The sequence below is a fragment of the Parasteatoda tepidariorum genome, chromosome 9 (genome assembly GCF_043381705.1).
Source record: "Parasteatoda tepidariorum isolate YZ-2023 chromosome 9, CAS_Ptep_4.0, whole genome shotgun sequence".
Lineage (NCBI taxonomy): Eukaryota > Metazoa > Arthropoda > Arachnida > Araneae > Theridiidae > Parasteatoda > Parasteatoda tepidariorum.
Window position 1 is genome coordinate 26,822,928 of NC_092212.1, and position 14,356 is coordinate 26,837,283.

Sequence of the window (14,356 nt, forward strand, 5' to 3'; positions counted from 1 at the left end):
TAATTATTTTTTCATAACTAAAAATTTTAAATTTGACCAACTAGAAAAGAAAAATAGAGTGTCGTTNTTTTGTAGAGTATTTGTTTTATTTAAACTTAGGGATATTAAGGAAAATATTCAGTAGTTTAGTGTCTTATAAACTTTAAGTTTTTTTGTTGTTGTATGTAATATTTTATCATGCTTTCACTACAGATATGAACTATTTATTTATACTTTTCAATTGCAGTTTTTTGATTATGAACGTTTTGCAAGGTTGCTTCTATTGATTGTCTCTCAAGTTGATCAGGATGATTTTGTTCAGCGCATTGGCGTCTATTTATTAAACAGCTTGGCTTGTCAAGTTGACGGAATCGAAAAGAAGCTTGTTGGTGATCAAGGCGCTATAACAGTATGTTAAAAAATTTTAATGTACAATTATATTGCTTCTGAAATTTTTATATTTCTGTATTGGTATATCAATTGAAATGTTAAGTCTATGGATTTATATATTTTTAATATGAAATGTTTAAGTCGTTATTGACATACGACAAAAGCATTTTTAAGTCTTGGGAAACTTGAATGATGTTTTTGATGAAATTCAAAATGTTACAGTCTTAAGAAGACTTTTCAATTCTGATGAAAGTTCAATTGTCAATTTTTTTTTTGGGGGGGGGGAGAATCTAGTTTTTAAATAGCCTTTACCTTACAGTTGTTCAATATTAAAAACATGTGTGTCATTGTTGTGTAGGTCAAATGTCAAATTTTATATCACAAATTATCACTGAACCTTTATGAATCATAAATTTTATTTTTGTTGTCTACATATCTTCCCCCCCCCCGACTGCAAAGTCTACAACAATGAATGAAATATGAGTAAATGCAAATTAAGGTGAATTGAGAAACTTCTTTCTACAAACATTCTGCAAGTTAAAAAACTTCTGTATTAAAAAATACATTTAACTGAATATAACTCAGTGAAAAAAATTATTTTTAATGATTATTTGTTTTTCCTTATTTATTTAATAATAGGGTGATTCCACTCTATATTTGTTGTCCAGCACGCTTGAAATTTTTTCAATAATTCATGAATCACGGATAAAATTAAAGGTCATTAAATATATTTTGTGAATATTAAATGAGTTTTTTTTTAAAAAAAATTATGCAAATTCTTTAAATTGCATGAAATGTGAAAAAATTTAATTTAAAAGTTGCAGACATGACAAAGAGAAAATATTTTTTTGCCAGTACAACATTTAATATTTATAATTTGGTTGCATACATTGCAACCAACTTTACTATTTGGTTGCATACATTGGTAACATTCCATACATAACAAGTTGCAAAATATAATTTCACTAAATTTTTATAAGCATTTGAGCTTGATAAGAAAAACCCTTTCAAGTGAACCTGTATCACAAACTATATAACTTATAAAACTTTGCAATGTTGCCTTTTATTTTTCTAATAACCAATTGCATTGACAAATTACATTGTTTAATTTCAGTTATTAAAAAGCTAAATATGTATTTTAAATTTAAACCAGCCAGGGCTCGATTTATTAATCCCTTTGAACCAAAGGAAAATTAACATTATAGTGTGATGTTGTTACATCTAGATACACAAAAACATATAAAATATTTACTCATAAATACTGGACTAATTTCGGAAAACACATTATTCTTCCCTCCACTTTGCAGTAAAAGGAGGATGTACTCGAAAGCATAGACTGTATTTAGATATAGTCAATTCCATATTACTCAATTAACAATTTCTCTCTATTCTTATTTCCTATAACTAAATTTTTTTAAATGATTGCTGTCTTTTCTAGATGGAAAAATAAAAAAATATATTAATCACTATCAAGGAACTAAAACTTTCTCACTTGTTCTCTTGTGATCTATGCAGAATAGATTTAATTAGTCAAAACAAGTTGAGTCACTGTGTGAAAGAAAGAGTTAACACCTATATACCTTATATTTAAGGTATATTTAAAAAATAAATAAATTGTTCATAAAAAAGTAGAAAATTTTTTCAGAAGAAGATATAGATTTCTGAACTATATCTTTGTATTTGATTTTTAAATTTTTTTTTTCTAGATGCTTAGAAATGGTTGCCTGGCTCTTATTCATTTCAAAATACCTGAAGATATGGTATGTTTATATCTAGTTTAATCTTTACAAAACCTTAATAATAATTTAATAAATTAAACAATTTGTCATCAATACATATTCTGTTTATATATATATATCTATGTTAAATCTCTAAAAACTGTTGTAGTAAATTAGGTGGTCATATATTTCAAATTGTGATGTGGATACGTAACCTGCAACATTTAAATGGTTGCTTAGTAGTTCCCAGTCTTTGAACCAAAACATAGCAAGCAAATAAGAAAAATGTAAATATTTTTCAAATTATGAAATTTATAAATTATGAAATTGTAGCATTAATGTATCAAAATGTAGATGTAACAAATGTTCATAGTGTTAAAAAGGCTTTTTATGCTATTGTGATTTCTTTTTTTTAGGAAATTTTTTTTAAAACATGTTTAAATGTAGTTTCACGATTTATTTAATAATAAAAATGCAAGTTATTCATATACAGTTTAAAATAATAATAAGAAAAAATCATATGGAGGAGGTTGAAATCTCATTATGATTTAATCTTATTAAAGAAAAGAAAAAATGTGTGAACAATTCAAAAAGTTTTTTTTTAATATTTGAGGCAAATTCTGATTTTGATTACACTAAGAAAAGCGATTAAGTTGTTATTAAGTTTTATAAAAACTAAGATCAATTTGACTCTCAAAAACAAATTTTCTTTCTCCGCAACCCTCTTCAAAAAACAAAAAAAGAAGGGGGGGTTATCTCTAAACTATTACTTTTGGACCATTTTTTCATTCAATAGTAAAAGAGAACAGACATTAAGGCCAGTAGAGTTTTGTACATAAAATGAGATAGATGTTTAATTGTGGAATGTTTTTATTAGTTATTTATTTGTACATAATTTGGTTTTTGAATCATTTTCATGATATGAAATTTTTAAGTAGTTATGTAAAATTAGTTAAGTTTAGTTTAGTTGTCATAAAATAATAAAATACTCTCTTTTTTTTGTCAATTCAAAGTTTATTTTTCTGTAATTTATAGCCATTATTATCAGAATATTACTCAGTATAAGTTTTTTGTAGAGTATTTGTTTTATTTAAACTTAGGGATATTAAGGAAAATATTCAGTAGTTTAGTGTCTTATAAACTTTAAGTTTTTTTGTTGTTGTATGTAATATTTTATCATGCTTTCACTACAGATATGAACTATTTATTTATACTTTTCAATTGCAGTTTTTTGACTATGAACGTTTTGCAAGGTTGCTTCTGTTGATTGTCTCTCAAGTTGATCAGGATGATTTTGTTCAGCGCATTGGCGTCTATTTATTAAACAGCTTGGCTTGTCAAGTTGACGGAATCGAAAAGAAGCTTGTTGGTGATCAAGGCGCTATAACAGTATGTTAAAAAATTTTAATGTACAATTACATTGCATTTGAAATTTTTATATTTCTGTATTGGTATATCAATTGAAATGTTAAGTCTATGGATTTATATATTTTTAATATGAAATGTTTAAGTCGTTATTGACATACGACAAAAGCATTTTTAAGTCTTGGGAAACTTGAATGATGTTTTTGATGAAATTCAAAATGTTACAGAGTCTTAAGAAGACTTTTCAATTCTGATGAAAGTTCAAGTGTCAAATTATTTTAGGGGGGGGGGGGGAGAATCTAGATTTTAAATAGCCTTTACCTTACATTTGTTCAATATTAAAAACATGTGTTTCATTGTATTGTAGGTCAAATGTCAAATTTTATATCACAAATTATCACTGAACCTTTATGAATCATAAATTTTATTTTTGTTGTCTACATATCTCCCCCCCCCCTCCCCGACTGCAAAGTCTACAACAATGAATGAAATATGAGTAAATGCAAATTAAGGTGAATTGAGAAACTTCTTTCTACAAACATTCTGCAAGTTAAAAAACTTCTGTATTAAAAAATACATTTAACTGAATATAACTCAGTGAAAAAAATTATTTTTAATGATTATTTGTTTTTCCTTATTTATTTAATAATAGGGTGATTCCACTCTATATTTGTTGTCCAGCACGCTTGAAATTTTTTCAATAATTCATGAATCACGGATAAAATTAAAGGTCATTAAATATATTTTGTGAATATTAAATGAGTTTTTTTTTAAAAAAAATTATGCAAATTCTTTAAATTGCATGAAATGTGAAAAAATTCAATTTAAAAGTTGCAGTCATGACAAAGAGAAAATATTTTTTTGCCAGTACAACATTTAATATTTATAATTTGGTCATGTGCGCAACATTGCATACATAACAAGTTGCAAAATATAATTTCACTAAATTTTAATAAACATTTGAGCTTGATAAGAAAAACCCTTTCAAGTGAACCTGTATCACAAACTATATACTAACTTATAATAATTTGCATTGTTGCCATTTATTTTTCTAATGACCAATTGCATTGTTTAAAACATGTCTAAATTCAGTTATTAAAAAGCTAAATATGTATTTTAAATTTAAACAACATTTGCATTTATGGCAACCTAAGTATTTGTTCTAAATTACGCTAGAACAAAACATTCAGTTAATGGAAAACAAAACAGTTAATGGAATATTGTTTGACATTATTTAAAATGATTAGTTAATGCACATATTTATTTGCATATGTTTTTCTATTAAATTGAATTTTCCTTTGAAATTTGATGAGATCTAATCTTTACTAGTTGATTTACTTAATTATTATATACTTAATTAAAGTTTATTGAACTTGATACAGTTTGTAGAGTTCTAAGCTATGTTTGTATAGTTATAAAATTCCTCATGCCATCAACAAGTACAGAAACTGAAAGCAGATGCAATGAAATGTGAAACTGAAAAAGCAGAAGAAAGCAATATAAAGAAAAAGAGGAATACAAATATTCTAAGGTTCTTGCTGAAGAACAGAAGTAATACATAAGAATGAAAAATTAAGAAGCACAAAGGAAATGTAGGAAGAAAAAAACAGAAACTGAAAAATCAAGCATGAGTTTATCTGGCTACACCATCAAACATGCTTTGGGGAAACCTGTAAGGAAAATTAATAAAGCTCCTCTGAAGAAACTTCATGGTTTAATAGATGTGATATCAAAAATTGATTTATATTTGCAAATTCAGTTTTTCACAAAGAAGAATTCAATGTTGATGCTGAATTTTCATTCTTTGAAACAGCTCATGGGAAAAGTGTCGGTGGGATAGGTGTCATCATTAAAAACGTAGTTTGAAAGAGCTGCATGACAAGTAGAGAAGCCGTTATTGAGGCTAAATCTTTTTTTGAAGTGGCTTGTAAAATTTAATATGAAAATATAAAAATAATATTTATAAGCAAAGACACCGAATTTAAAGTATCAATGATGAAAGAATATTTTAGATTAAAACTAATTTTTACAAACATAAAATCTTTGTATTCAAATTTTTTGTTCATATTACTATAATAAATAGAGGTAAATTTGATTTTTTTTTCCAGATAATGCTGCAGTTAATTGAGAAGCGTTTGGAGAGGCGTATATGTGATGAAGTTATGGAAACAGCTTGGAGTACTATGTGGAATGTAACAGGTTAATATTATCTTGTTATTATATTTTTTGAAATGGTTTTATGGTTTGGAGTTTTATTGTTATGTGTTAAAATTTAAAATGATTTGAAGAAAAAAAAGTCATGCGAAGAAGCAAACAATACATATTTTTAATTACTAGGATTTAACAATTAATTTTAAAACTTATGTTTTTTAATGTGTTAGAATTTGTATAAAAGTATAAATAAAAATCAATGTAGATTAATTTAAGTAAATAATCTATTTATATCTGTTTAATGTAACCAAAAGAAAAGAGCTGATTTGATTTCTTTCTGTTGATAGTGACAACATGTCAATTACATTAGAAAAGAAAAATTTAAATTATTCATAAAATGTTAGTTGTATGTTATGCTGCAATAGCCGATAACTTAAGTTTAAGAACCAGATCATCAGGTGAAGGCATAATCTAGTTTTTATCATCATTTCTTTCCGTTGACAATTAATAGAAGTGTAAATTTATCAAGCTTAATTGATCATAGAATTATAGTCATGCAATAACCAATCAAAATACAGGAGATTAAAATATCCATAGTTCAGAACATAGCACATTTTTATAGCTTGAAATATAATTTTGAAACTTATACTGGATGTTTTAGTTAAATATATTAAAAACATGTATAAAAATTATTGCCCAGTTAAAAATCTGTAATTTTTTATAAATTCAACATTTTTACATTTATCAAAAAAAAAATAAATAAAGTTGTGACAGAAGTATTAAGAGCAAATCATCAGTCAAATAGTTCATTTTTATTTTCTTACTTACAAACAAATATTTAAAAAATGTGTTTAAATTTTGTGTACTATGTGCCATTAGTAAGTGGCAAACATAAACATGATACTATTAGTAAAATGTCTTAATCTACGTTCAATAATAAAAATAATGTAAAAAAACGTTTTTATTTTATTTGCTTGGTAATTTTTTTTATATATAACAGAAAATATTGATACTTATTTTACCATGAGTAAATTTGTCTTAATGCTAGTTTGATTTGTGATATTTTTGTAAATTAAGAAACAAGCTGCATAAAAATTATGTGTTTTTTTTTTTTAATTTTCGAAATTTTATAATGAGTTTTTTGGCTGCTTAATTAGTGGCTCAAATGACTTGAATAATATTTTTGCGTAGTGCAAATTTGGTAACTTCTGCTGCATTTTCTTACTGTAAAATGTATCTTTTCTTCCTCTTTTTTTCCAGTTAATTGCTACATAAAATTTATGTATTTTTAAATTTTCATATGGCTTGGTTTTATTTATTTCTAAGCTATTACCAATGTCGAAAAAAAAAGTGTGTAAAACTATAACAATTTTGATGCGCATGGATGTATTTTTTCCTTAAATTAAATATAATGCTTTAATTTTGTTCTGGTCATTACACTCCTTTTCGTTAATTTTTACCTATTGAAACTTTCGAATTAATTATGTATGAAATATATTGAAAATTAATTTTTTGCAGAACATTGACCTTTTTTTAATGCAATGAAGTGTTTAATATGATTATTTATTTTTAAAATAAATATTTAGCTGAGAAATAATTTAAAAATATTTTAGATGAAACTCCTATTAATTGTGAAAGGTTTCTGGAAGGAAATGGAATGGATTTATTCTTACGATGCTTAGAAGTGAGTACCAAAGTATTATTTCAAATTACCACATTTCCAATTTTGGGAATCATGATTATTTTAAGATAATTTATTTTTAGTACAGTATATATTTTCAGATATTTAAATAATATATTTACTTCCTTAAAAAATTATATTACCATAATTTTTTTTTACCACTTGTAGTTTTTTTTCTTTCAAAATAATTGCATCTTATTTAGTTTAAAACTGTTAAAGTTTTTTTTCACTCTAATTCCTAGTCTCTAAATATTTGCATTTTATGAAGTTTGAACTTTAGAAACTAAGATGACGCCATACCATGTGTGATTGATTTATTGCATCGATTTAGTAATTTCTCTTGAAAACATGTTTCTTTACAGGCATCTCTTATGAAGTAGTAGAAAACTCTATTTATATAAGAGTACAAAAGGGCTTATCTTGTTTCCACTAATGCTACCTTCCATCAACATATTCAATTCATACAACTCTTTCGTTTGACTGTTGAAATTATTGACACTATAACGAAGCATTGAAATATCTTCTCTAGTTAATATAGATCTGTGTATGATCAGTTTTCTTACCAGTCAGGGGGAAAATAATTTTTTTATTTATGTTAAAAATGAAAGTTTTCCCAATGATAGTAAAATTTAAATTCACGTTAAGCATAAAAGTTCATGTTTAGTTAAAAGTCCTTTAAAGCATTGTATCTCTATGCAATTTGACAGGGAATCGAAAATTAGTTCACATGAAAAAAATTCCCATTTAGTATGTTCACCTTCAGGGTTCCCACGATCCTTAAAAAGTGCTTAATTTTTATTTTGGAAAATAAGGGCCCTTAAAAGTACAGTACAGAACCCGTTATCCGGAAAACCAAAAAATCGGAACGAAATTCAAGAAATTTTCCCGCCCTATTTTTAAAATTTTTTTTTTTCCTCATTAGATTTTAGGATTTTTTTTTCTTTTTTGAATAATCATTAGTGTATTACTTCATCGTTTTTTCTTCTTTTTAACATTATTTCCAAAAATTTTTTTTTTTAGTTGGGTTTAACAATAAAAAAAAAAACGGCTTTTTGTAGCGATTCAGAAAACCGGAAAAATCAGTTATCCGGAATAGCGATGGTCCCGATCGTTCCAAATAATTGGTTCCCTACTGTACTTAATTTTGGTTCAAAGTTTTTAAAAGTCCTTAATTTTTTAGCATCACTATGGTTGATGGGAAAAAAATTTCAGTTCAACTTTTTCTATTTAGATGAAATCATTGAAAATGGAACACAGATTGGTTTCATACGTTAACTTTTACAATTTGAATGACGTTAACTTTTGAAAATCTGAAAATGTTTGAAACAAAACCGACCCGTGTTTGCAAAAACTGCCTGGTAGTTCTTTGGCGGGCCCTGTTAATTAATATAATTATATTAGTGCTTACATTATAATTAAATTGCGTTTTATGATTTTTTTTATTTATTGAATTTTTTAGGACTGTAAATAATTTGCACTATCACTGGAGGGATATTCAATGATAAACAAACATATAGTTTTTAAAAATCCTTAATTTTTCAAAGAAGTACTTAATTTTTACCTTAATTTTTTGCTTTGTTAAAAGAGTGGGAACCCTGACCTTGACAAGGTTTGACTTTACATAAAATGTCCTTAAAAATTGTGACTTGAAGAGTAATTGGATAAATATTTTGTAACTTTAATAAAAATGAAAAAAAAAATTTTCTCTGATTTTAACTAAATATTTTCCTACTCACTCATTTAAAGATTTATTTATTAGTCATTAATGTTTTTGGTTTGCAATCTTATATAATTCTGAACAAATAAATTGGTTTTTAACTCTCATAATCAAAAATCATATCTTCATTCAATAATTGAGTTACTTTTAATTTTGATAGGCTTTTCCATCAAAAGCAGAGCTATTGAGGAATATGATAGGATTGTTGGTAAGTTAAAGTAAATAAATACAAAAATTAAGTTAGTTTTAACTACTATTCTTATCATTATTTTGCTTAACCTGATTGATTTTATTTTAGATAAAGTAAGTTTAATGATAACTAATTAAAGTTTTCTTCTAAACTAATTCACATGAATTTTGTTTAAACTTAACTATAATTTTCTTGATTATTTCTCTGAAATCATTAGGCAATTTTTCAGCACTTTTATATTTGACATTTTAATTATTTAAATTACTACTTTTTAATTTTTTTCCTTTTCACCATTATATTTTTTTTTAAAATTAAAATTCCTATTTTGGCATTATGAAGTTACTCTTTGAGAAGTATTTCTCCTGACATTTATTTCTTTTTTAAAACATTTAAAGAAGAATATTTTTTTATTTAATTCCTTGGTGTTTATATAGAAAATATTTCTTGGTGTTTATATAGAATATAATTTTTTATTTTTCTAATTTTTCAAACAATATAGGGCAATGTAGCTGAAGTAAAAGAACTAAGAAAATTTTTGATGAAAGAAGATTACTTAAGTGTTTTCAGGTTTGTTTGTTTCGTTATTTCGAGATTTTTTATTAAATAATAAATACAGAAAGCTTTTTCAGTGAATTATTTGAAATAAATTGTATATTTTGAAAATTTTTTTCATTTTATGTAGAACCTTATTTAAAGAGGAAATAAATTGTGAATTCTAGCTGTGAAAGTTCATCAATGTTAAGCATTTTTTCTTAATTTAGAAGGATTCCATCATAATTTGGTGCTATATAATGGTAGTATTTTTGTCCCTTTTCACATGGGTTTTCTGTCTCTGATATTTATAATACAATGTTATTACAACACATGATTTTAGTTATCACTGTTTGAACACCTTGTTTCCCAAGAAGCCCCTTGCAAATCAACATCCTTTTTGTTACACCAGTTTTTGATGTGCTTTATTCAAAGCGATTCCATTGTAGTTAGATTTCCATTTTTTAAATTTATTTATAGGAGTCAGTTATTTGCTTATACAAAGTTTTTAAATAGAGATTTTGGATTAATTTTATTTTATCTAAGTCTGGCGCACTTTTTTGCTCAATTGAACAGAAGGAAAAAGTATCCCTCCACCTTTCCATCTACTCTGTTTCAAGGATGACTCAGTCGTTCTAGTTCAAAAATGGGGGCGAAAGTGAGCAAAGTTTTCCCCTGTTTTATGTAAACCACATAAAAGGTTTTATGCTGAATAGCTAACTATACTCCTACTTAATTATTCATTTAAAAAAAGTCATATATTAGCCATTTTCATATTCCATTTATATTAACATAGTGGAGTTTAGCATTGTATTTTTTTATTACCCTTCCACCTTTTATTTACTGAAAGGCAGGTGTAATGCACTATTGCAAGTTAAGGGTTCTACACCTTTCCCTCTACTCCACTTCAAGGATGACTAGAATTTCTGCATTTTGCAGCAATCATTTTGGTTCAGAATGGTGGGGTAATCCCGCAAAATTTTTTCTGGTTTCCCAGTTCTTTAAATAACGCATAAAAAGGTTCTGTACTTTACAATTGAATCTGGTTAATATTCGGGTTTCTTGTAGCTTTAACCCTTTATTTACTAAATTATTAAAAAATTATCAAAAATATGCAGAACTTTTTTAAAGTGAGACATTTATTATATTATTTTCTTTTATAACTACTTGAAAATGTTAATGAATCAATAAAAAGATACAGAAGACTTACTTGCAATATTGATAGCGATACAAAGCTGAGAAATCATAAAATGATGTTCTTGAATGGTGATTCAATAGTTATTATTATAGATTTCAATAATAGTTCCTTAGGTGATGTTCAAACTTCAAATAATTGTGTGTTGTACCCCAGTAATGATAAAAGGTAAAGTCATATTCAGTGATGATTGTTCTCCGGAAAAAAATCCAGATTTCCGGATTTTGCGCTAACCACAATCCGGAAATCCAAGGTCCAGAAGTTTCAAGAAATCAGCAATCACATTTATGTGCAGCAATCACATCTCAGTCACCCCTGCCTATTACAGGGAGGAGATTTTTCTGCTTTTTTCACTTTTATCTCTTGAATTTCAGCTTTTTTTTTAAATCAAAAATTCAGATTTTCTAAAAATTTCACTTTTTTTTTATAAGTATTCCGCTTTACCAATTTTCAAAGAGAAACAGAAAATTCAAACTACATAGCTACCAATCCTTTCTCATTTTTACTTATTTTAGCTGTTTTCTCCCCTTTTACACGCAGCAGATAAGATTTTCCAAATTTTTAACCCACCTTCCAGATCCGATTTTCGTAGGGAGATAGATCCTGGGGGATTTTCTTCACCTCTTCTCTAATAACTCTTTGAAGGCCTCTCAATCTAGAAATTCTTCGCTTATTCAGTTTGTTTTTCAGATGTCCCCATAGGATATAGTCGCATGGTGCAACATCAGGACTGTTTGGAATCCATTGTTCTTGTCTCAGGAATTGCACTTGCTGATCTGTTAGGAATTTCTGGATGACCTTAGATGCATACGATGGGGCAGAGTCCTGATGGAACACAGCATCACTATTAGGGTACAATCTGCAGTAATCATCCTTAAGAAAGGGCTTTAATATCTTCTGTATAAAATACTCAGAATTTATTTTGGCCCCAGGTTTCACAAACCGAGGTTTGGTCACACCATGGACGGATATGCCCATCTAAACCATTAAGCCTTTGGGATGAGGCACCGTGGTTGATGGTGTCAAATCTCGACTGTTCTGCTCGCGACTAAGATATTGAACTTTAGATTCAGCATTGGTATCAGATAGATAGATCCAAGCTTCATCAGTTGTAATGAATTTTCGCCATCTGTCCTTACGGAGAAGCTTACAAAGGGGCCATGAACGTTGCCTCCTAATCTGCACCGATCTCTCACTTAAATGATGACATTTAGGTTTTTTATGGCATTTTTTCTTCAACTTTTGTTTTAGTTGATAGCTTACAACTTGCTGACTCACGTTAAGAGCTTTAGCCATGCTTGCCTGTGTTGGTGGATCCGGTTTTGATGTCATCTTATCAAGCTTCTGCAAATCTGATTTCTTCAATTTGCTTAGCCGTCCACTTCTTCATTGTTTTGCATCATTTTGCATCCATTCGAGTTTTGAATTCTTGATGCGGCTGATATGGCTGAGTGAAATCGCAATACCTTTCTTTTTAAAATGGGTTTGTATAATCCTGTGGCTCCAGCGAAGTTCTAAAAATGCTTGTACTTGACCAATTAGCTTTTTGTCAAATTTCTTCAAAGGCATTTTTGTGATTTTATGANAATGAGTCCCCCGTGCCATATTTATCAAACCAAGAAACGCTAATAGAAGTAAATAAACTGATATCCCAATCCAAGGCATTAATAAGTGATGCGATTTTAACTAATTTGTTTTATAGAGTTAAGGAATCATTAGAAACTAAAATTGTTTGCGAAAAAATTGCAAAAAGTGAACAAACTTCAATTGAAAATTTTTTTTAAACATGTATAAAAACTTAAAATGTTAATAAACAGTTTTTTTCTACATAAATTTTGATTTCCTCATTTTATTTTTTGGTCACCCCCATTTAAGGGCCACCCCCCATAAGGGCCAATTTTCAATGGAAGGACAGGTGGCCCTTACCGAGAGGTTTCACTGTATATGGAAAAATGATAATTAATTAAAATTCTTAATTTTAAGGATCTATTTCAAAGGATATGTTTTGTGAAACAATCTTAGAATAGATTTTCTACTTTTATATTAATTAGTATTAAGTTATGAAGATGTTAACAATGCATAGTTGCTAAAATATATAATTGTTCCAGAACCTGTTTGTAATCCTTCAAAAAGAGTGTAAAATGTAAAAAATGTTGTTTTACTAAAAAAAAAAAAGAAAATTAATTTTAAGTATATATTTTTACATTATTATACAGTAGGGAACCGATTATCCGGAAGGATTGGGACCATCGCTATTCAGGATTACTGATTTTTCCGGTTTTCTGAATCGCTACAAAAGGCCGTTTTTTTAATTGTTAAACCCTACTAAAAAAAAAATATTTGGAAATAATCTTAAAAAGAGGAAAAAACGATGAAGTAATATACTAATGATTATTTCCAAAATGATGGTAAGGTAAACATCTTTTAAAAAAGAAAGAAAAATTCTAAAATCTGATGAGGAAAAAAAAAGGTTTTTTTTAATGACAGGAAAATGTATCGAATTTCGTTCCGGTTTTTTGGTTTTCCGGTTTTCTGATTTCCGGATAACGGGTTCTGTACTGTACATGTTTTTTTTCTTCTTGCAATTAAACTTACTACAACTATAAGACTTACCACAATAATTTAAACCAGTATATGTTAAGTTTTCAGCAAAAATATGTAATTATAAAACAATTATTATATTTGATGTTATAGATTTAGTATGTTTATGAAAATTGATATTTTAAGAATCGAAAATAAATTACATTTTAAAAAAGTTTTCAAATAGATCTGAAAATTACACTTTTTTGTGCTTTAAGGAAAAGGTTAGTGAGGAATTTTGACCCAGAGTCATAAAACTTGCCTCACCAACATAATTATCGACCAAAGATCTCCAACAGCTCTGCTTGACTTTTAGGCTGCAGTGACCGGTTGTTGACTAAGGACCACCTTCCTCTCTAAAGAAAGAATCTATCTACATCTCTTATTGGGAGGCTAACATACTTTTTTTTTCTAGTTCTTACTCTTAACCCTTTCCCTTATATTTTTTAGTTTTATTTGCTTGTTTAGCTAATAACTAGATTTAAGTAGTTAGTAACTTATTCTCTGTTGCTAGTTTTGTCTATTGTCTTTTTATTGTTCAATTTTTCAATTGCATTGAAAATTTAAAAAAAAGGTTAAAAGATTCTACATTTAGTTTGCAGTTCACTTAGATCTGAGAGACAGAAATACTTGACAAAATAAAGTTTTATTTTTTAGTTAAGTAACAATAAAAAATTTTCTGCACTATCACTTAGATTCCATCCACTTAGCTTTTCAATTTTGTTTTAACTACTTTTAGTTAAAAAAATTCTTTACTTTTTGAAGCATCTAAATTCTGGTATCTTTTTTTTCCCCATGCAAATTTTGATCTGAAGGAGCCTTGAAGTTCTACTCTATTTCTTATTGTTAAATTTTTTGG

General features: G+C 27.3%; 1 protein-coding gene across 1 annotated transcript in view; it reads left to right on the forward strand.

Annotated features, from left to right (window-relative positions):
- Positions 1–14,356, forward strand: part of LOC107452429 (protein zer-1 homolog) — a 39,200-nt gene that overhangs the window by 14,047 nt on the left and 10,797 nt on the right. The window contains exons 7-13 of the mRNA XM_071185775.1: positions 193–388; positions 2,076–2,129; positions 3,315–3,476; positions 5,561–5,651; positions 7,217–7,287; positions 9,162–9,209; positions 9,691–9,774. Coding sequence (XP_071041876.1) covers positions 193–388; positions 2,076–2,129; positions 3,315–3,476; positions 5,561–5,651; positions 7,217–7,287; positions 9,162–9,209; positions 9,691–9,774 — 706 coding nt within the window. The remainder of the gene's footprint in view (positions 1–192; positions 389–2,075; positions 2,130–3,314; positions 3,477–5,560; positions 5,652–7,216; positions 7,288–9,161; positions 9,210–9,690; positions 9,775–14,356) is intronic.